This window comes from Glycine max, chromosome 12, assembly GCF_000004515.6.
Source record: "Glycine max cultivar Williams 82 chromosome 12, Glycine_max_v4.0, whole genome shotgun sequence".
Classification (NCBI taxonomy): domain Eukaryota; kingdom Viridiplantae; phylum Streptophyta; class Magnoliopsida; order Fabales; family Fabaceae; genus Glycine; species Glycine max.
In genome coordinates this window covers 35017311-35043027 of record NC_038248.2, presented here as the reverse complement: position 1 = coordinate 35043027, position 25717 = coordinate 35017311, and the positions used below count along the sequence as shown (strand labels likewise).

Here is a 25717-nt window from a genome sequence, read left to right as displayed (position 1 = left end):
ACTAAAATTGCTGACAGATAATTTATGAAAGATTAAAAATTAAATAAAACATTTTAAAAGACTAAAAATTAGAATCTAAAAAAAGTTGAGGAACTAAAAATTTGATTAATCCTAAAAAAAAAATCATCTTATTTTTCATTGTTTCTTTAAAATATTCATATTATGCAAAATGAAAGAAAAGCAGCAAAGTAAAAATTTAAAATAGAAAATATTTCTTTAGACCTAACATTTACTTACGGTCTTTGCCAATTGCCACTGTTGCATACTTTTTGTAGTCAAATGGTCAACACAATTTGGTGTAGACAGCATCATGTTCGATTCTGAAGTTTTAGTTACTTCCAGTTGCTAGGTTTCTTCTTCCATACACAGAATGAGTTAAGAAGACACTGATATCTTTCCAATAATTGGCATTAATTTGTACAACATTGGAGTTGCTTTTGCCAGTCAGATTGTTATACACACACGCATTGCACTTTTAGTCTTTTTGAGAAAAATATGAAGAAAGAAAACTAGACCCTATTCACCAGAGCATATCAAACAGCTAACCCTGAAAATAGCACTTTGGATGGGCCTACGTATCATACAAATTTCCTTAATTTTTTGGGCATGCCGAAATTCACTCGTAAGGAAAATTTTGCATCAGCCTACAAAATTTGGTGAAAAATAGGTATATTTAATACATAACAATTTTTAATTTACTTAAAATTATCTCTACTTTTTTTTATTTTTTTTCTTTTTACGTAACTTATCATATTTCTTACTTTTCTCTCTTTCTTCCACTGTTATGTCCAAAATTGCGGTATGTGAGGATTACTATCCATTTGGTAAATAATTCAGCGTACAGCGTAACCGTGCGTAGGCCACTTTTTTTCGTACCTTTTCTAAATAAAAAAAAATATATATTTCAGAAGGAACATGTTAAATGTTACGAATCAATTTTTGTAACAAACATACCAAAGGTGATTTCTGCGTAATTTCCTTTTATATTTTTCTAATTATTTTTTAAAAGAATTGCACCGTAGATATGATGTTTTGTGTGATTCGTATGCCTGTTGTCTCATACCAAATAGCAGTGTTGATTTCAGAATTGATAATAGTTTCGTATATGTTTTCTAAAAAGAAATTTCAAAAACCATAAAGAAAATTGTTTTATTATTTTTAATGATCTAGAAATAATAGCTTCTGAAAAAAAAAATCTTTAAATAAAAGATGTATCACAAAACCATCCGTAAATCATCCTAGTTGATCTACTGAGTACAAAAAATAATGAATGTACACTCCTATATATGAGTGGAAGAAAGAGAGATATTAAAAGAAAAAAGTAAAAGAAAATAGAGAAAACCATAAATTTGATAAATATAGAAATGAAGAGAAAAATAGGAAAATAAGTGAATTGTAAGAAAAATTAAATGTACGAATATCATAACTCATTAACACCTTTGCCACCACGTTTCAATCTCCTAGTGAATACTGAATACTCACTTCCTTAGGCCTTGGGTGTTGAAAATCCAGTGGTTCATATCTTGTTTTAAATAGACATAAAAACTGGTTACAGCAGGAAAGCAAATTCAAAATTCAACCAGTATCAGCAAAATCAAAAGGTTAATGTATCCACCCATAGTACAAAATTGAACTACATATATATTACACTAAACGATGATATCTACAAAACTACAACACTACCATAACCATATTACTTGCTAGCTCGGAGTTTCATTGGCTGGTTTCGAATTCTAGCAAATTACTTTCTCAGTATTACATCCTAAGCATTTCAAAATAAATAAATAAATAAATATCATATTTCTTTCTCCAACGTCTGGCTAATGTCTCAAGCATTAATTAGCTCTACATACATATATGATAGCAGGAAAAGGTCACAAGCATCTTCACCTTCCCATGCACATCCTTCAAAATTGTAACCCGCAAAATATATCATCATATAGTATGTTTGGAAACACGTCCAGAATAGAGGAATCACGTTTGGGATGTGGAAGCTAAAACTTCTTAGCTTCTCAAAATCACACCCGAAACGTGAAAAATTACATCCGAAACGTGAAGCCAAATATGCTAATAATAAGCAAAGTAAGAACATACGTGACTTTCTCATCCTTCAAGTTTCAACCACTCTTGACCTTGAAAACCCATATACAAAAAGTTCTTCCACTCAACAAAACATCTTCAAGGCTTCCCCGAATGAATTCTAGAACAGCCACCAGAGCCTAGAGTCTTGTAGTTCACGAATCTGCTTGGAGCCGAGTTATGCCTTGAACCTTTTGGCAAGCACCCCTTCACTTCTCTTCCTTGTAAGGCTTTCTGCTTGTGATTCAGCTGTGGCTTCACGTAGTTTTCAACTTCTGATGAAACTAGTGGTCTTGTAACTGTGCTTGGAGCACTTGGGGGAATGATTCGTCCACCCATGGTTGTGCCAACAAGAGAATTTAGTGAAAGGAGGAGGTAAATGGCTAGAAGGGAAAAGTGTGTAGTAGACATGTTTAAATTTTTTTGAAGTACTACTCACTCTTTGATTTGAGCTTGTGAAGAAAAGAGAGGTTACTTCTATGCTTGAATTGTTGTAAAGGGGTTGCAATCTAAGTGCCTTAAATAGGCTCGTGAATAGCTAGCTCATTGGTACGCTATTTACTTTGGGGTTTTGATGAGTTGGCAGGGTGGGTGCACGTTTGGTCTGTGTAGGCAGCAAGTGGCTCGTGAGTTCATGTTATTACACCTAGCCATTTTTTCCCCTTTCATTGTTATTCATTTTTGTACATGCTAACTTATATCACCTTACATGCACCATGCTCTATCTGTTTCAACCTTTTTTTTACTACATCATCCACCATATGAGAAATTATATGCTATACCCTCATTAATGTAGGAGTTTTGGTATACTACTTAGTTTTGAACTAATAATTGTATCGGTTTCCATTTAATGAACTATCATATTTATTTATATTATTGTTTTCTTCCTTTCATATTATTTACCCGCATAATAAATTCTTGGAGAGGGTCAATAAATTTTAAATATGGCTAAATTTTGGACTAAAAATTAATCTTATAATCTGCTCAAAAGATCGAATTTATAGAAATATTTAAAGTCTCACCAAAGCCTCAAAGGTTCTAATTGTAATTGATAAAAAAAAATCTTTCTCACTCAAGAGTAGCCATACATATTATATACATCCTAATTGTGTGATATTTTTTGTATTATTAATAACTCAAATCCAAGTATTATCTTTTGTATTTGTCTTACATTGAGTATCGACAAAATAATTAATTTTAGTCATTGATTAAAAAATTAGTGGTTAATATTTCAATGCATGTACGCTTAATCTTGAATCTTTAAGTAATATTAACAGTTGTTTTTCTCTTTACAATTACTTAACTATCCTCTAAAATGAACAATTCACTTAGGCACCAGATCGATATTTTTTTTAAAAAAATTATCGGCAGTCACCACATGACACAAAAACTCTTCCAATCTATAAACTAAAAGGGGAGAATCTAACAGCCACTCTTTTGTGGAAAATAATCTAGGTTTTGTCAAGCAATTGGGGATCGCTTTTAAGGAACATTAAAGGTTACATAATAATGTAGTTAAAAGTTTCTTGCGTTTTTCTTCATGGCAGTTGATCAGTCATTGTAAGAATTCAAGACAATTAACAAAGTTTCTACCATGACTATCGCCATAGTCTTTAGCTTTCATTAAATTGGTGGGTAACCCTATAAGACAGCCACAATGATCTTCTTTTGGGCTGGCATGCAGCTTTGTCCCCCACCCACAAATTATGAAAAAGTTCATCTTAATCAAATGAATAAGTACGAAAACTACCGACACAATTTCTATTGATAAATAAAGTTTATTCTCTCTCTTCCGTGAATTAAAGGTCTCGTTAAACTCGATTAATCGACTTTGAATTTGTTTGTTTTTGTGTCATAGTTTTTCTGTTATTTTCTCCCATCTGCAAGCAAACAAAAACATATTTCATATTTATTTTTAATTAAAAAATAATTTTTTTTCTAAACTATCCTATCTTAGAACATAATATCAAATATAAAAAAGTTTTTAATCTTATTAAATAAATAATATTCTAAAAAAAATTCATTAAATAAGATATCGATAATTGAGATTTACTTATATTTAAAATAAAAAAAATAAGAAATTTTTATTGTTTATATTAAAAATACCGTAAATAATACTATTTAGCATGTTGAAAAGTAGCTCAATCATTTTACATCTTATTAACGGTTTATTTATCACTAAATAAATAAAGTATTAATTTTTGAATATTTTTAAAATACTAAACATATCTACTTTTCTATTTAATTTTAAGTAATGGGAAAATTAATAGACTCAAACACCCCACCCCCAAAAGTATTACTCAAATAAAAGTAGAACAAAACTTAGATGCTTCTCTTTAGATACTTTTAGCGTTGCTTTCAATCAAAATTAAAGTTTTACTATAGTAGTCTATGTAACAACTAAAGATTTGCATTGAAAAACAATGTTGTAAGTTATCAAATTAAAATTCTAGTTATGATTGGAGAATAACACACAGTAACATCAGTAATTGTATGCACGTTTTAGCCGTAAAAATACCCCATATATAGCCACAAATTTTCCATTCAATACTTGATTGTTTTATCGGGGTCCCATACTTAAGAGATGATTCCATGCCAATATATATCTGGTGAAGTTTAAAGGACATAGAAATGAACATGATCAAGTGCAACTCCGCTTATGATTCTCCATGAAATATCCAACTTTCTATATACAGAGTCCGTGGGAACAATTGGTTAAGTTTGGTAAGAAACATAATAGACATGGTTGCGTCCTTCACTTTTACCACTGACGGAATAATTATCCAAAACCAAAAAGGAATGAAATTAAGATTCTACCAGAAACATTTACCATACCTCATACATGGTCGAACGGCCCGTAATAAAATGTGCAAACTTCACTGTATTTATTATTCCCCAACTCAATAAATTTTTAAACCACTTAAACGGACGAAAGAGATTCAGTTTCCACATGAGGGCGCTTCAGTAACATCAAGTTTTAAAAATTTTCAGCTTAATAAATAACTTTAAATTCAAGTTCTAAATATACATGTGTTAATTTTTTTAAGAAAAGTTATCATTCGTACGTAATAATCCTATTTAATTTGAACAAATTATTTAATGTGAAAATCCATATATATATATATATATATATATATATATATATATATGTTTGTGTGAGGATTAGAAAAAGATCTGATTTCTCTGTTATCCCTATCCATTCAAAATAACGTTACATAATAACTGTGTTAATATTTAATCATAAACTCATTTCATAAAAATTATGAAAACCATATTATTTGGAAGGAACAACACGAGACTAACTTGAAAAGGGATAGTATAAAAGTCATAGAAGAAGAGAGATATGAATTGAAATTTGAAGTGCATGTAGGTTAGTAGTAATTTATTGTGAAATGGGGGTGACACAGAAATGAGTAATGTCACGGCGAAGGGTTCGTTATTGCGTAGAAGCGACAAAAGGTTCAGAAAGAAGCAGGCCCAAAATTTACTCTCCTCACGCGAAACACGTCAGAGGTTAGAGTTGCGCTCCGCCTCCGAATCTAATGCCTTCAACAAATCTTTGTCGCCTTGCCTTTTACTATTTACACCCTTTCTGCCAATTGCCAAAGCCTATTTATTTACACTGTTGGGTTTTTCTTCTTACTGGAATGGTTTTGCACCAAAGGCTCAACAGCACGCTCCAACTGCAAAAACTTTCATACTTCCTAAAAATTTATAATACTCATTATATAGTTTGGTGTGATTGTAAGAATAATTTTCACACGCAACCAGACACATGACGTATTCATCGACAGATTTTATCAATGTATTTATAGATTAGCAATTTTCAATTCTATCCATGCTTATTGAATCTTCATTATTTACTCTTTTTTTTTTTTTTTACATTCACTTCTTATATGCGTATATCTTTATTTTTTCTATTCCTATTTCATGTCTCACTATAACTTTATATACTAATTTAACCTACTTACATCCGTGTAAATAAGGTATAAAACTCAAAAAAATGTGAAACATTTATTATTATGCAATCAAATCATATAAGCTCTACTATAACACTTTTAAATTTTAAATGTTTCACATTTTTTTGAGTTTTATACTTTATTTACAATCTGTGAATATAAAGTAATTGTTGGTACCATTTTCCAATTAACAATTTAATGATTTAACTTTTTCCATTTATTTTTTCTTGTTAAACTAACTTAAAGGATAATTTTTAATTTTTAGTTTTCAATTTCAATGGCAAAAAATCATATATATATTAATATTTTTTATCCATACGTGTTACAAGTCTACAAGTAGGAAAAAATTCTGAAAAAAAAGTTTGTGTTTTGTTTTAGCTCTCTAAAAGACAAGATGATGAAACAACTCGTTTATTTTCATTGAATATAGCTTTATTTTATTTAAGTTTATATTGAATAAACCAACAAAACACATGAATATGTAAAATGAGTTTTAAGGATAATTTTCTAACAAAATATTTTTATGATATATATAATACTTACTTTTTAGTGTTTTATATTTTTCTAAATTGTAAAATTTCTTTAAATAACATATTAGTTTTGAAACTAAGAATAATTTTTAAAAATATAATAATACAAAATCATCCTTATAATTCGTCTCAATCCTCTCCTTCGTCCACGTACGTACGTATATTTCCCCTATGACAAAATAGGTTACGGGGATATTTCGGTGAACCAATTGGGAATTTGATTTCTCTAGAATTATGTTTTTGTCGATTAAATCTCTTTGGGATGAAAGAAGATATATAGATGGAAAGGATTAATATTAAGGTTGAGGAAGGATGCATCATGCATGATAAATACTTGGAGTGGTTTTATATGGAAAAACATGGGCAAAAAGTAGGGCAGAGAATACCTCATGTACTCGTTCTTCTCGTTCTTCTTCTTCTTCAATATTCCCTAAAGCAACTGTTACTGTTAACACATGTTGCATATCTTTCATTGAAGACTTAATAACACTGTTCATCGGATCGAGACCCACCAACGTACATGAAGAGCAACCCTAGAAGCAAGATAGTAAAATTTAAGAGAAAGAAGATGAGGCAAGGTCTAAGCCTTTCATCCATGCATGTTGTACGCCCACCAGATAAATTGGCGTGAGTTTAGTTTACTCGCTACTTATAATGTTGATAGAATTATTTGTTTAGATTTTAATTCGACTAAACAAAGATCTAATAAATGTATGAGATACATTCAAGATAACCTAATTTGGCGGTATTATTAAATATTTATACGGTCAATTGAGCTAAAGTTATTACCCCCTTAATTAAATTTTACTAATTTAATTATTAAATTAAAAATTATTGTTGAGCAGATCATGTTAAGAAAAATTTAAAACTAGTTGATACTTCACCAAATAAAATATATTACTTTAACGGGGTACTTTTTAAAAATATAAGTAACTGTTGAGTATATATGATTATATAATTACAAATGTTTGATTTATCTAAAATTTGAAGTATATGATGAATGAATAAATATCAAAATATTAAACGGTTGAGTTTATAAAATTTAACACACAAATATAAAGAATTTTGGAAGAAAATAACTTCATCATAGTTTATTTATAGAGTAATATAATCTCTCTATATAATCTTATAAAGGTTACTTGTGAGGATTAAATTCTACAAAATTAACAAGCTATTACATCATTTTAATATTTTTTAAAAATTAATAAATAATATATATAATAATTAGTATAAGTTATATTGATATAATTTAATTTCTTTTATATATATATGAACATAATATAAATAATTTCAAAAATAATATAATATCCTATTATACCTAATATTATTTTATCAAATTAATAAAATTTATTATTTTTATATAATTACTGATAAATGTAAAATTGTAAAGTGTAACCCAAACTTATCTGAAAAATACATCAATTTTAAAAAATCTTGTCAAACTTATTTATATACTAAATCGAGATAGTAGGATAATACAAATCCATTTTTTTTTGTCAATATAAGACAAATACTAAAGATCTGTATCTCTCATGTCGATGGGCTCGTATCAGTTCCATTTAGCAAAATTAGAAATCTATTACATTCCATCCAAAGGCCGAAAAGAATAAAAAAAAAATATGACTACCCTCCAAAGGCCAGAATCAGTTAATAATACAGGGAAATTTGAGGCATCGAAATTATTAAAGTTGAAAATGATATTTGAAATTTTGTTTCTAAAAATCATTTTCCCTTTTTTTCTTATTTTCTTTTCAATAAAATAAAAATTTATATTATTATCTATATTTTTTTCTTTCTTTTCTCAGTTTCTTACTAACCAAACATAGATTATCATTACTACCTCAAGCACATAGATTAATACATAGGAGATTGTTCTAGTTTTTAATTTTTTTAGGGTGAGCAAGATTGATCTAGTTTAATTAGTAACTTTGAGTTTAAATCATTAACATATACTTGTGTTACTGTTAAATAAATATTTGAATGGAGAGTCATAATAACTTTATTAGGATCCAACAAAATTATTTTGAATGAACAATAGATGTAGTGTCTAAAAACACAACTTACAATTACTAAAGGTATTAATTATTTTTCTATTAAGCTCGTCATTGAATTGTGTACATAAATTTATACCGTTCAATCAATTTCAAATTCACCTTACTAAATTTTTTCTCCATCAATTTTCTCAGACTTTATCCATGCCTCTCAAACAATTATGCTAATTAACATTCATAGCATCGAAACAGGTAGTGTGGCGTAAATTCAAAATTAGTTACTCACCAATCTTGTTCGTACTTGGTGATAGGTATGGCAACCGAAACAACTTCATAAAGCTAGCAGTTAAACATAGTAATACGGGATAGATAAATGGGTCTCGTTTTTTACGGAGATAAAGGAGATATTGCAGATTTGGCTTTTCTACTATGTCTTTCCATGTTATTTGTATATTACTCCATTAAAATAATAATGTATAACAGTAGTGTTAATATTTAATGATGACATTTAATTTTAAAAATAATAAAAATGATATGATTTTAATGAGACATAAATAACATGAGAAACAATAACTATGTTAATATTTAATGATGATATTTAATTTTAAAAATTATAAAAATTATATAATTTTAATGAGACAACCCAGAAACAAACAAAACATGAGAAAGGAGCCTCAGTAGAAAAGCCAAATCCAGATTTTGCTGGGTTGTTCAGTTGTGTTGGGTGGAACTACCATGCTAATTCATTGCAATCTTAATGCTGGATCTTGTACCATGCTTCTTAATTTAATTGTTTTCAACTTATTAGAGATGTTGTGCCTGGGGAAACCCCAGCAATGAAGACACGTCTTATTAAGATGTGTTGTTTACTTGCGCACGTTATTCGGGGTAGTTGTTAGTACTTTGAGTAGTTCTCATAAATCGAATCCATTTAATGTAAATCATAAAAATCAATTTGAGAATTAAAACTAAACTAAAAAATCTCTGTATGTTGTTCTTTCAAAAAATAAAATCTCTGTATGAATTTGATTAAACTTTTATATATTTTTATAATATATACTCCATTATTTTAATGTGCTTATAAATTTAATAGCTTTGAATTATTTTGAAAACTGTTCTTACGCGTTTTTTTTAATTATATGATTTTTGTGTTTTTATATAAAAAAAATTATAATAAAATGTATATGAATGTATAATATACTGTAATTCGTTATATTGGATTGTGATATGTGATTATATTGAAATGTTGTATTGAGTGTTGTGATTACTGAGTAGTACATTGGTTTTTCAAATATTGTTGGATTACTAAGTTTTGTATTCAAATTATGACACTAATAGTATGTTATTCTATTTGTGGATAATTTTTGTATTAAGATAACATTTCAAATAACATTAACAAAATAAAAAAAATACATCAAGAAATTAAAACATTCAATTTAATTGAAGTAGTTTTTAAATTTAAGTGAATTAAATCTTATATGATATCTATCTATAGATAGATACTATTAAAAAAAATATAGGCCGTCAAAATGATCAAAATAGACATTTTATTTTGTTGACATGTGTTTTTTTTTTTTTTGTCTTTTCAGTTGCACGGCACCAAAACGAAAACACCAAAACAGTGAGAAGATTGAAACGAAAGCCAAAGCGAAACAAGGAATATTGACACTGCACGTTCTTTTTGCTTCCCAACTTTCCAGTAAAACAAAAAATTCATATTGCAGCAACAAAAAATTTGATCAATTTTATATAATTTAAAAATGTTTGATATTTCGTGAATTAACTTCATTTTAACATATAATTTATTTTTTAAAATATAAACAATATTATATATTTTTTAAAATATATAATATTTAATTTTTAAGGTGCATAAGTCTCATGTTATTTTATTGTTAATTTTTCTTTTATTTATATTCTTTTTTCAGTAAAGGAACACATCTTTAACGTAGTAGTTTGTTTGTTTTAGTATAAATATTTTTTTTCCTATACATTTTAGTAACAGGGAATTTTTTAAAATTTGATAATTATTTTTTTTATTCCTTCAAAAAGTAATTTGTTTTTATTAGTCCTACAAATTTTTTAAAAGTTGTGTTTAATTTCTCTTATTCTTTGTGTTAATGGTATCAATAATTTTTTAAAATTTATTTATAATTTTTAAAAGTTAATTTTTTAATTAGTCCTACAATTTATTTGAAGTGATTTCTCATCATTAAAAATAATTTTACATAGATTCTTTGTGTTAATGATATGATAACTTATTTGAAATGATTTCTCATCATTAAAAATAATTTTATTTAAATTCTTTGTGTTAATGGTATTACAATTTATTTGAAATGATTTCTCATCATTAAAAATATTTTTTATAATTTAATCTATATAGTAAATATATAAAAGAGTTGACTAGCAAAAACACAAGTTTAAAAGAGTACATAAATATATAGAAAAGTATAGTTTGTTGAGACTTTTTCTAATATCACGGGATGACCTACTTAATTATAGATACATTAATTTTAACCGTATAGGAAATTTTATATGAAAATTAATCAATCATAACTTTTTTGCAATTTAACTTATAACCTTCGAAAAATAATTTATTTTTATTAGTCCTACAAATTTTTTAAAAGTTATTTTTAATTTCTTTTATTCTTTGTGTTAATGGTATCACAACTTATTTGAAATGATTTCTTATCATTAAAAATATTTTTTATAATTTAATTTATATAGTAAATATATATAAAAGTAGGTTAGCAAAAACACTAGTGTATAAATATATAGAAGAGTATAATTTGTTAAGACCTTCTAATACAATGAGATGACCTCCTTAAATATAGATACAACAATTTGAGTAGTATAATTTTTTTTATATAAATGTTAATCAATCATAAGTTTTTTTTTCAATTTAACTTATAAAATAATTATTATAAAAATAAATATTTTTTTATAATGTAATCTATATAGTAAATTTACAAAAGAATACGATAACAAAAACACCAGTTACAATATAAATATATAAAAGAGTATAATTTAGGGGATGACCTCCTTAAGTATAATAATATATATAACAATTTTATTAGTATAAGAGATTTTATGTGAAAGTTAATCAATCATAATTTTTTTTTCAATATAACTTATAAAATAATTATTATAAAAATTAATAAATTTATTATATATAATAATTTTGTGATTAAATAACAATATGATTTGTGCACACATTATTTATTTAAATTATAGTTTGAGAGGGTAAAATTATTGAAATTTATAAGTTATTTTTACTCATTTTAAAAGAATATATAAATATATAAAGAGTATAGTTTGTTAAGACCTTCTAATACCAAATGACCTCTTTATCCAAACCCAGAAATGAAATATAATAATAGATATAATAGTTTTAGTAGTATAAAAATTTTTATATGAAAGTTAATTCAAAACATTGATTCGGTAAAAGTTTTTGTAACATAAATCAATCATAAAATTTTTCCAGTATAACTTATAAAATAATAAATTTATCATTTATGATAATTTTGTAATTAAATAACAATATAATTTGTGCACATATTATTCATTTATTAAATTATAGTTGAAGATGGTAAAATTATTAAAGTTTACAAGTCATTTTCATTCATTTTTTCGATAAATAAATTGTTGGTCCAATTATATGACTTCAGTTATTGTTGACACGCCCATTAAACACGGGTAAAATGAAAATTTTGAAAACTAGAAATAGGAAGAAGATAGGTGGATAAATACATATCACATATGCGTAACGGTCACATATTATGTGAAGGAAAGTAGAAATGAAGATGATTTGTTTTTTAGTAATTGAAAAGATCAAACTTCTCTTATTAACTAAAAAGTTGTTTGAAAAAAAAATACAAATGATTTTTATATTTTTTCTTACAATTTTTATACTTTTTTGACATATTTTATTTGTTAATCTGAGTACAATTTCAGTGTTAAAATACAAAAAAATGGAATAAAGCGGAGCAACAACACAAAAAAATGGAATAAAGTGGAGCAACCTACACGTATGCACGAACTGAAACTGACTAGTTATATTTAAATTGGATGAATTTTCACTTAGAAAATGATCTAAAATGAACACTCTTGCTGCATGTTATTGGAAATTTGGAATAGCTTCCCCTACGCGATTGGATTTGAGTGTAGGAGTGTAGGCCCCTTTTATTTCTTTGGGCCCTTCACAATGTTGGACTGTATGGGAAAACGATGTCCTTTAAAATTTGGGTTGGTCATAAGCATGGGATCCATTATTGGCGAATCGATGGCAAAGTAGCAAACCTGTACCGACATGATGTACATTAACTAAACCGAAAATAAAAATGTTACTGGTATAAAATATTTAAATTTTTTAACAATTTAATCTATTGGAGACTTCTCTTCTATATATATATATATATATATATATATATTATTTGTAAGATTTAAATTTGAATTTAATTCTATTCAGATTTATTGTTAGTAGTTTTTTGTGTGTGTTTTGAATAAGAGATAATGGTATCTTTCAATTTGTTGGGTTAAAACTAATTATGCTGGTGGTGTGTAGCTGTTGCTAGCGTGTGCTTATCTTTTCTATTTAAATAAAAAACAATAATAATGTTTGTCTTACCTCCTCTTTGATATGTAAGGTTCATAGAAGAGAAAAATAAGAAAATGTCACAAAAGATGATACTATGAAAAAGTTAAACAGAAAAAGAATTATACACAGATTGTGTAAAATTTTTTTATACAATTATTCAATTACAATTTATTAAAATTTTATCGTCATCTAATTATAATCTATTATATATATAAATTTATTGACCTATCTTAAATAATTTAAATAGGTATGATGTAAAACGAAAACTGATTTACAATGTCATTCCATAGACATTAAATAAATAAAAAATTATAAAAATCTGAAAAAATGCATCTACGTGGCATACTAGCACGCTAATTTTCCACTTGTATTGTCTTCTTTTCAAACGCTTATATTTTTTTTTTGCCGTCCAGAAAACTTGGGAAATTGAATGAAACCGGAAATAGCGTATAGCAAACGACACAATGGTTAGTTGGCCACCATTCTTTTTTCCTGAGCAAGCTGGCCTAGCCAATCTGACTCACTCACTGAGTAAACCCTCTTCAGTAATATTTTCAAAGTTTTTCTTCTTTAACCTAAAAATCCAAATAAGTTCAACATTAATATGGAGTTTTCAGTGTATAAATTCACATAAAAATAAATTATTTATAAATCTCACAAAAGAAATCACAAAATTAGAGATACATTATTATTTTTTGTGTATTTTTAATGCATTTACTACTGTTGAATAGCAATTAACAATTACCTCGCGTTAGTATATGCTTGGTCGTTTATAATTATTATATATTCCGTGGTATGTTCTATGCCTCACAAAATGAGACAGGTTAGTTTCTCCTAAAAAACTCAACAATGATTGAGTTGCCTTGCAAAGAGTACAATATCAATATTATTTTTGATTCCATTTCAATTACAGAATATACAACTGATACTATTGATACCCAGAATCAAGATCTGCATTGACATATTGATTATGACACTTACCACAAGTAGACAACTCTCCTACATGCACCACACGCAAACCAGAACCAGAACATTCTATGTCTACATGTTAAAAGATTTTTTTTATTAGAAAAAGCTTCTTCACTCATGGTTCTTCATTCCCAATACTGTTCTCTGTAATTATGTTTCATGCAGTCTTAAACTTCAGATATAGTTGATGGCTAGACATGAGTGGGAGTTGCATTCGGAGGTGTTGGTGCTGAAGCCACTCGCTTTCCTCTCTCGGATCGGCTATTCTCAGCAAACTTGAGACTTTGCTGATGCAAGCCTTTCTGCCTCTCTTCCTCATTCCATTCAGAGGTGTAATAGAATTCTTCAGTGGATTTGTTGACATCTTTTGATGGTGGTAGGAACATGCTACCCCACTGTGGAAAATGAACAACACTCACAGGAAGAGTGCAAGCCACTATCATCACACCCATCAAGGAGAGACCTGTGGCAGTGGAGAATTTGGATGTTGAAAAGAAGACCAATTGGGTGAGGCCAGACCCAAAGTTCCCACCTGCACCAGTGAGACCTGATATGATCCCCAATGACCTTCTTGAGATGAAGGGAATGATGCCAAAAGTTGCACCACATGCAGCTTGAGCTCCTAAAGAGAACAGGATCATAGCCAAAATAGCAATAGGAAGAGAATTGGCTCGGCCAAGCCAAATACAGAAAACCCCTCCTAATGTTTGGAGGATCCAAAGGGTCCAGAGTCTTCCCCTCATGCCAAACAATCTGGCTGCAACATCAGAAGCATATCCACCAAAGGGTCGAGCAACTAAGTTTGCCATTCCAAATGAAGCAGCAATGATTCCAGCAGTGTGCAGCTTCAGATTAAACCTGTTTCACATTAATTCATTATGTAAGGTTGAAAACACCAAGAGTAATTAAATTAATGCAAATAATATTTGTGATGCCTTTGAGCTGAACTAACCTGTCATAGAAATACTCAGCAATGACATTGTCAGTTGTCAATTCAACTCCCATTGAGTACCCATAGAGGAGGGCAAAAATCCATGTCCTGTAATTTGTTATGGCATACCATAGCACCTGAACAAAAAATTGAAATTCATTACTTAATTCAAGATTTTTTCTCTCCCCCAAAAAATCACTTGATAGAAAAGTCAGGCATAAAAATAAGAATAAAATAATACATACACTCATCATGTAAAGATTCTTTACACTATCATTCAATTGCTAACGATTATATATGGATGCAGTTTGTGTAAATCTTTTTTACACTTATTAAATAATATAAACACCATATTAGATTCTAATGATTATATATTTATAGTGTAAAACAGTTTTATAGTCTCATTTAATTACAAATTATTGTTAGTATGATTTTTACAAATTATTGTTAGTATGATTTTTAAGATATTTGTTGTAAAAGTCAATCATCTTATCATATATAATAAATCTGAATGAATGACATGATAAAATTATTTTAGAAGGCACTTTTTGAACATATTATCTATGTTCTCAAAGAATTAATATACAAATGAAGAATAAGAGACTACTAACCTTGGAAAACTTGTCTTTTGCTACATCACCCTTCTTCTGCAAGGCCGCAAGGTTTCCATCAGGCAAGTCCTGGCCTAGAGTTAGGACAAGGATCCCCATGATGACATGCATGAAACCCGGTACAAAGAAGGCTATCCTCCAAGCAGTGAAGGGAGTAGCCCCAGCTCTTCTGATAAGCTCATACACCAAAGGCATTATGAGCTGAGTGGCTCCACCACCCATGTTCCCCCACCCCGCAGCAGTTCCATTCGCAAGCCCTATAATCTTACTGTTGAACATCGTGCTCATCCAGTACTGGCATGACACGAACGTTGCCAAGGAGAACCCTATCAAGAACCGAACCATTATGTACCCCGCAGCATCTTTCACAAAGGACATGCAGAACACGGTTGGGGCCGAGAGCATGATGAGGAAGGCACAGCCATAACGTGGACCTAATAGGTCACAGACCGCACCCATTGCAAGCCTAGAGAAGATGCTTCCGGAGACAGAAGCAACCCCGGCGTTTCCAATGTCGCTTTTGGTGAGGTTAAGGTTGTCGCGGATGATGGGGACAAGAGGGGCTGCTGCGAAGGTCGAGACGAAGCAGGTGAAGAAGGAGATCCAAGAAAGGTGGAAGGTTCTCATGTGGGGATTGGCCATGGAGAAGAGTTTGAAAATCTTGGCCTTGTGCTCTGAGTCTACTGGGAGAGCAAATTTGGCTGTGGTGTCTGTGGGGACAATTGGAGAAGCAATTGAGGCTACGAATGTTTGTTCTCTTCCTGTTACTCCATGCATGGAGCTTCCAGGAGAACCCTCAATCTCAGCCATTTTATCTTAATAACCGTGGAACATTAACCACAGAGAACTAAGCAAGAGGATTGAAGTAGCAAGAGATAGAAAAGGAAGAAACTGTTGGTGTTGTGAAGGGTACAAGAAAGGAGTGTGGTGCATGTGTTTTTATAGTAGGGGTAGGCGTTGACTAAGTACGGCAGAATTTACCTAAAGATAAAATAATTAAAGTTTGCTTTAAGCTTAAAAAAAATTATTTACTATTCATTTTTATAAATCAAAGAAATCTCATATATTAACAAAAAAATCTATGTATGTTATCAAAAAGTGTATTATATAACTGTTAGTCTATCATATAATATTTTTCTTAAATTTTATTTTAGCCTCACTCTTTATACATCATGTGTACCAGTATGCTAAAAGCCAAGTGGATTCCCAAGGCCCGTGGAGGTTTAAACAAAGTATATTCAGTAACCCATTTCGCCGCATATACACAATGGAACGGGTAAAAGACTAATGGCATATCCCAAAGGCAAAGAATCTTATCATAATGAATCCTATTTAATTAATTATCAGTTATTATCTTATTTAAATAAGAACTTCCCTGCTAGCTGCTACACGCTTGTGCTGTGCATGTTTTCATTGGAGTTCATTACCCGCGTAGTAGCTGTAAATTTGAAGTAACCGACCAGGCCTATAAAAATCATAAGATGATACTTATTATATAATTTAACAGTCAGGTTTATAAAACCTTTATTAGATATATAAAATTAAATTATGTATCTATACAGACTATATATACTGCTTACTTTTAAAGTTTGTACGCCCCAACCTTTTAAACACATGGTAATCTAGTAAAGTATAAGAGGGAAACACATTAATTCAAAACTTCATATATAATTATATGATTCAAAACTTAATAATATGTATTTGCTGTTTCTTTAATTAGGTCCGAGTTAGGCAGCAAAATGCTTCTCATGCGCCCTTTATTTGGTCTTTGGATAGTTGTTCGAATTGACTAGTTGTTTGATTCCACGTCGAATAGTAGGCAAAAACGCATGTAAAGGACGTGGAAATCCAAATCAACAACTACTACTACTTATAGCTTCTCTCTAAACGTGAGAATAAAACACAAGTTTTTTTTCTTACATAATGAGAACCGAACAAGCTATATGCTAGTTAAAGTATATGGTGGCTAGGGTAAGAGATGAGTTGTGGAGTTCAATTACTTTTATAGATCCTTTCGGCTATAATCTGATTGATGATATATAGGATAAGTGAAGATCGTGTGACTATCTTTCTTGTGATATGATAGTTCTCTTTTGGTGGTAGAGTTAAAATCTTTCAATTATTTCCCAGTTGTCAAGAGTTTTTGAGTTATTTGTTTTTTTTTCCCAACAAAATAAATTATTCAACCAACCAAGCTTTACTGTACGTACGTCTTGGTGTGAAACTTACTGTGATCAATTTTATGACTATTATTACTTACTACAGTATTTGTGATAAGTTTGATGACAAACTTTAAAGAGTTAATTAATATGACAACAATCGAAATATAGGAGATTAATTTAATGACTCGGACTTTTATAAAATTAATTATTTTATTGTTGTTATTATTTGCAGAAAAGCATATATAACTTCAAAAAATAAATTAAAACTTTCTCTTAAGAAAATATACACGACTCTTCTAAAAAAAAGAAAATAGACAAGACTTAAGACTTATAAACTTACAGCTGTGGTTTCACTTGCAATTGCCTAACGACAACCAAGGGAGATATAATTATTCAATTATTCAACCGAAGTTACTTAATAACTGTAATTCTTTGACAGGAAAAGGGGAGGGGGATAGGTTTGTGGATTTCAATCTTTCCTATTAAAAAATAAACTAACAAATAAATAATTAATATTTTTTGTAAATTAAAAAATAAAAAAATAATGATTGATGAAAATAATTATGACAGAATTATATTTAAAAGATAAAGCATTCAAATTATTTTGAATTACAAATTTCATAGTAAAAATGTATTTTATAATAGGTGGAATCCATTTTTTGTAATGTACTTTTCTAGTTTCAAAATAAATGTCGTCTTAATTTATTTTTCACAAATTAAGAAAAATTAATAAATAAAAAAATAATTTTATAAAATTAATCTTATTAAATGGATGAAAGAAAATAATAATATTAATATTAGATTAAAAAATTAAAGTGATATTTATTAAGAATTAATGAAAAAGAATAATTAAAATTACATTAAAAAATTAAATATAATATTTATTGAGAAAAAAAAATTCAAATGTAATTTATTTTGGGAGCAAGGGAATACGAAAGAAACACTTAATAGTGAGTGGATTGAAATCATTCAGATTTAACAATCGTTATAAATTTAAGGAGCGAAAGTAGTACGTTAGCGTCCATCATATCGTCATCATAGCAATGATATTTTTGTGATTTCCTTTTCTAATTATTTGTACGGTACCGAAATACGGAAAACTAAGTCATAATTAGTGTATTAATCTTTACTATTAATTAACTGTAACTTTAATAATCTATCTATTAATTAATATTCTGTCAAACAAAAAATCCATTAATTAACATTAGGCACATCTACCGGACAACAAGGTGGATAAGCTATATGGAAAGAAAAATGATTAATGGTTTCTGAAATGTTATTTGATAAATATAGAGAAAGAGAAAGTAATGTCAATATAATGAATTATAGGGATGTCAAATATCGAAGAACCCAATTCAACTTAATCTAATTTGTCTTTTTTATGAGTATTTAATTTTTCTTTAATCAATTAAAAATTAATTTTTTTTTCATCTTGAATCAAGATTACGGGAGTAATCTACTGCAATAGATATTAATTTTAATTTCACTTGTAATTCATAACTGTCGTTGATCCACTAACCCTTACGAGTATAATCCATAAAAAATGAGTTGAGTTACGTTAAACTCATTTAAAAGTTGGATTAAAAATTTCAATCCAATTTAACTCGTGGTAGGTTATAGGTTGAATTAAAAGACCCACAAAACTTTTTAAAAAAATGAATGATTCATAAGTTTACTTTTAAAATAAATAAAATAAGCGTAAATAATTTAAACATAATGTAACAATTACAATAATATTATTTTACACTAAAGTATTTGAGCACATATTTTTTTAGAAATTACTACCACGAGGTACGTAGTTAAATAAATGAAAAACAAAACCACAAAATAATATGAAATCCATAATATTTTATAAAATATTGTGTTTAATAAAACAATATTTGTTTTTACTATATTATTTGCCCTTCTTCTTTCCTTTGTTTACAAAGGTAGCAATGCGATTTGAACCTAATATTTCATACAAATTACATAAACTCTCCTCACTAAATGGAAGATTCTAGTTTTAACCAAAAAAACAAGTCAATCGTAGTGAATTTAAATTGTTATTCTAAATCATACTTGCTCTTCAAATATTAAAAAATTATCTTTAGATCATTTTTTAACTTACTAAAAATTTAGATTGACTACAATACATTATAGCTCAAAAACATTCTTAACCATGCACCAAACACCAATCATGATTACAATATATTATAGACCTAATTATGTTTTTAGTCCCTTGAAATTTAGATTGAATTTAGTTTTTACTCCCTCAATTTGAAAAAAATTAATCCCTCAAGTTTGAAAATAATAATATAATATTTGATAAACATTAAAAATATAAAATATTTGATGCATAAAAATTATTTGACTTGCTGAAATGTTAAATCTTAAAAATACTTTTATTTAAAAGTAAATATTCAAATATATATATATATATATATATATATATATATATATATATTAATGGACAATGTGGGAAATATATATTTGAATTTTTATTGTGAATGCAGACGATTAAGAATATCTATATCAGCACTAATAAGCATTAATGTAATGTTTTTTTACAGTATAACCTAATTAATAAATTGTTATGTTTATAATAAGTTTATTTTTACTTTTATAATAATAATTTTAAAAGTCAATGATAATTTTTATTAATTGATAGTATCAAAATTTTACACCATTAACCTTTAAGAAAGTTAATGATTTAATTTTAAAATTAATTTCAAATTTAATATAGACATAATTTTATCCCAGTTTTGAATCTGATATACTTTATTTTCTGGATTGTTCCGCGCAATACCTGAAATGCAAAATGACGTTCCTTTTCCATATAGTATTTTTTTCATATAGTATGTAATATCCTTTTGCTGAAATTTAATGATTATTTCAAAAAGTCGTACATGTTGTCTGTGACGGCATTATATCAAAATAATTATTAATTTGATTTAAAAATAGGCTCCCTTTTGCAATATTCATATGTTTGGCAAGTTGTATAATTAGAACGCCACTCCGTGGCTAACTTGATTAAAAATGGACCTTTTAAAAAGCTACACAACATGCAGGTCAATCAATTATAGACATGCATAGTGGCTTTCATATAAATTATATAATCAGATGTTCTAAAAAAAGTATCATCATATAATCTATACATTCACTTACTCATCAAGATTACTTGTAATCTCAATCCATTTTATTGTTGTCATCATGCCATCGACTGTTGACTCCGATACACATATTATGGAAATGAAAAAGTCTCAACCAATGCAAATCAATAATCAAATTGGTAATCAGGTAGCCAGGTAATGTAGACTTTTGTTTGTCTTAATAGATTAAAATTAGTATAAACAAAGTCTTGTAACTGAAATTTGCAGCAATTGATGGCAACAGAAACAATATCATACAGACCCAGCTTACCCTTTCACGAGCTCTTAGAGTTGTTCCACCGGATATTGTTCCTTACCACACGAGGAAGCGTAGACTTTTTTGTGCTACACATTTTAAAAGGCTGTTTGGTGTGTTCATAATAATAATAATAAAGGATTTTTTAATTAATACCTTTAAAATATTATTAAGAAACTAAGAAAAAAAATTATTGTCTAAATTATAGAAAAGATTACGAAACAACATAATTTTTCATCTTCCAATAAAAATATTTTTAATTTAAGTTTCTTGACCTATCTTCTTTTAAGACACCGATTAACATTTAACTAATAATAATCATACTATCGCTTGTTCTCACATTCGTTGAATATAAGAGCTTTTCGATTTTATAAGAACTTGTATTTATCATGTTAATGTAAAAAAGATACTACTGTTGTGGTGGTACAATATAATTCCTTTCTGTTTTTTTAGCATTGACTTACACGAATTTGACTTTTTTAAGATGCAGAATGAACTTTAAAAGATAAAAAAAATATTTTTTAGTTGAAAATTAATAATTGAGATTATTATAAAAATATGTGAATAGATAAAATGATTATGAAGTTTTTAAAACTAAAAAATATTAATATTTTAGTATTTATTTAACTTTATCTTAATAATCAAATATGCTTTATATTTTAAATGTGGATCGGAAATACTAATTATATAGATAAGAAAAAAATAAAGAGAATAAGTTAGGAAGTGTTTTCATGAAGATAAGGTTAGATTTAACTAAAATTATTATCCAATCCAATAAAAATTATATGAATGAGTTGATTTTTTTTTGTTATCAAATTCAATTCAATCACAAATGGATTGGTTTGAATTGGACTAATCAAGTATGGACATTTAAATTTATTTTAAATTTTCAAAAAAATAAATTTCTTAATAGCAAAATTGAACATTTAAACACTACTAACCTGAACATAAATTTGTATAACCAGTCATGATATCAGTTATTATCAAAGAGAATAAAACGTTTGTCCAGCTTGAAACGTATAATAGATATCATATATAAGCAGTAATTCTTTTAAATTTTGAATAGGATAAGAAAACATGTTCTGCATAGGATGCCATAAAAAAATCTTAATAAATAATTGTTATAAGCAGTTGATCCAAGACCCTGGCTTAGTGGGACAAAATATTTTTAAAAAATAAATTAATAATAATAATAATAATCACACATGTAAAAATAATGATATAAAGATATAAATATTAAAATTAAGTATAATGAGCTGAAAAAGTTATAAAATGTCCAATTGAATAAAATTCTAAAAAAGGGGAACAGAGTCCCAAAAAAAAAAATGGAGCTGTAGAAGCTTCAAAGTTAGCAAGTGTATCGACACAAGTGTTTCTTCCCTGTAGATGTGAACAAAAAAATAAAGATATATCTTTAAAAAAAGAAAAAAGCAATTCATCCATCTCCTACGCAGACACCAGGGAACAACAAAATAATTTTCCAAGGCCTTGATAACCAATTCAGAATCACATTCCAACCAGACTTTACACCAACCTTTTTCTTTTATAATTTCCAAGGCCTAATAACAGCAAAATAACATTCATCTTTTTTTTTTTTCATATTATAAATAATGAGTTTTGATCTACATTAACACATAACATCAAATAATTCATATAGACAATAATAATGAAAATGCTTAGTTTTAGACATGTAGTTTAATATTTTAATTATATCAATTATAATAGCTTAGATATCACCAATAATATATATTGCATAAGCATGCTCAGCTGCAGACATGTAGTTTAGTAAATAACACAGAGCATCCATCATACACTTATTTAATGTATTACTTTTTTTTTTTACTGCTATTAACTTAATGTATTAATTAGTTGACTATTTTAAATAACTATATATATTCAAATGATATAACTAACTTGTGTATATATCCAAAGTTTCAAACTTACTAAAATCATTCAAAGTACGTGTCCCGTGACACGTTATATACTATTGATTGATGGATTAACACTCAGCTTCATGTAGTCCGTACTCTTGTTCTAGTTCCGTAACTATATATTAATAACCAAGAAAGTCAAAGAAAAAGGTCCTAATTGGATGAACACAACCGGCTTCTTGACACGTTCACATACACTGTTTGGTCAGCCATGATAAAATTGAGTTTAAATTAAGTTGATTTGAAGCAAAAGTAGTTTACGTTTAAATGTTTTTATTTGAAAAAAAATTATTGGTAAAATCCAGTAAAAAGAGTTTTGATTCAACACAAAAATTATTCTAACTCTAAAGTTCAGTTAAACTTCGAAACAAATTTTCAAAACCAGCAAACATATGAATATTATTTAAATCAAGTTAGTTAGTATTTCAACATGGTTTTTTTTTTAGATAACACGTTAGTTAGTATTCAACATGGTTTTAGATTATCTAACCCGAATTATAATGTATATATGCATGTGAGTATTTCAAAAGGCTAAAATTTTACTTTTACATTGTTTGGTTTTACATGCTATCATGTCTTTAAATATCATTATTTGTTTTAATAAGCTTCTAAATAAGTTAATAAAGGTGTGGGCTCACGTGCATGAGATAGGAACACGTGAACTTAGTGTGTTTGAATTAGATTTATGATAAAAAATAATCAATTATTTTTCATGATGAAAAAAAAAGTAACAAATAATTGTTTCTATCACCATGATTTGGAGGAGTAGAATTGATTCATGATGTTATTCAAACACATTATTAGTGTAGACAAACCTTCAATTTGTTCATCCTGTGTGCATAGACTGTGTTTATTGGGCCTTATTGATTTTTTTGCACTAATTAATTTATGCTTATCCAAAATTTAGGCAGAAATTTATTTATTTTTTTAAGTAAAAAGGGTTTATACCGACATACTAAAACTACATAGAAAGTCACATATTTTATTAAAATAAGTATTTTTTTCAATAATATAAGTTTAACAAAAACTGACAAAATATTAACTATTGTTGTTACTATTACATACACTAAAAGAAATTAATTTATCAAACTTGAAATTATTAATGATTTTTTCACAAAAAATACAAGGATAAAATTGAAATGATTATAACTCATGAAGATATAATTTTCTCAGTTCATCCAGGGCATAAAAAATCTGATGACGTACTGGCCTGACTGTATTAGATCAAAGAACATTACGTATTGAATTGGTATATATGAATAATTAAATAACATTGCTTATATATATGTTTATTCTTTTGTCTCTTTAATTAAAAAAATGATAAATCCGTGGGGGGAAAAAAGCTCTTTCATGGCACAACATTCTTTTTTTCAAGTTCAGTTTTTCCTTGTTCAATAAAAACAATTTTCTTGATGCGGAGCATTTGATGAAGTGTGTTGATTTACAAATTTTCAATACTTTCATTTCTTCTAAAATTATAAGGACGGTGTAGTGCTGAAGGGTGAGAAAGAGCGAATGAGGTGAAACAGTGAGGTTGAGAGGGGAGACCGAGAATTCGGGGAAAGGACTTGAAGACGAAGTGGTGCTATTTATGATCTGTGCAATTTGGTTTTGGATTTTGCTTTTAAGTCAATAATTTTATCAAACAGTTTAGGAACATCTACAATCTGGTCTCGTTTCAGACACACATGCACCAAAGAAGACATCACAATGGGATCAGAAACATCAAGTGTAGCTGCAGAGAGAAGTGCAAAATTGCCTTGCTTATTGAATGGGATTCAAAAGCCATGTCATCTATTTGCTAGGAAAATCATCAATGTTGAAACACTAGAGTCTAGAGACTTTGTTGCAGCTTTTTTTCTAATTACTTATCACCTTGTGACCAAGGTGGGGTGAGGGAAAAAGGAAACTAGGGGGTTGAGTACAAGGAAGAATGAAGAGAGGTTATTGCCATCGAGAGTTCAAAAGAGTCTTCTTGAGTTGAACCCCTCCCTTTGCAATTTTTCTTCAGTTATTTCAGGTTTAACTAACCAGAACAATCGGTTGCCCATCAAACTTCTCAATCGTTCATTATAATATAAATATATCTAACAGTAATAAATAATGCACCACCAGAGATAATGAGACACAGCACGTTGTATAGAAAAGAAATTTTTATTATATATAATAATTTTATTTGACTCAAATAAAAGTCTTTAATAAAAAATATTTATATATCAGTAATATGCCTATAAGAGATAACGAGATACCTAATTTAGTACTTCATCGTAGACAGAACATTATTGGATAATTTGGATGATACTTCAATTATGACAAAAATAAAAGTATTTACGAAAAACTCTATTATAAGTTGAAGAAAATAGGTGTGATTTTGCTGTTTATGAAGATCTTGGGCGTGGGCCCCCAAGGTCAAGACCGTCCGTCCATTGAGGGCAATTGCTTGGGGGCACCCAGCATTTTTGCTGGGACACCCAGCAGTTTTTAAAATTCCAAAAATACCCTCATGAGTATTTTTGGTTACAAATAGGAAATTTGGTTTTTCATTTCTGTAGTATCATTTTTTTTTCGTAAAATCT

General features: G+C 28.2%; 1 protein-coding gene across 1 annotated transcript; it reads right to left on the bottom strand.

Moving 5' to 3' along the window:
- Positions 1 to 14011: 14011 nt before the first annotated feature.
- LOC100782969 (high affinity nitrate transporter 2.4) lies at positions 14012 to 16674 on the bottom strand. The gene is made up of 3 exons (XM_003540146.4): positions 15665 to 16674; positions 15075 to 15190; positions 14012 to 14980 (listed from the first exon to the last, which is right to left on the bottom strand). The coding sequence occupies exons 1-3, from the start codon at positions 16472 to 16474 to the stop codon at positions 14314 to 14316; spliced, it is 1593 nt and encodes a 530-aa protein (XP_003540194.1). The 5' UTR covers positions 16475 to 16674; the 3' UTR covers positions 14012 to 14313.
- Positions 16675 to 25717: the final 9043 nt, after the last annotated feature.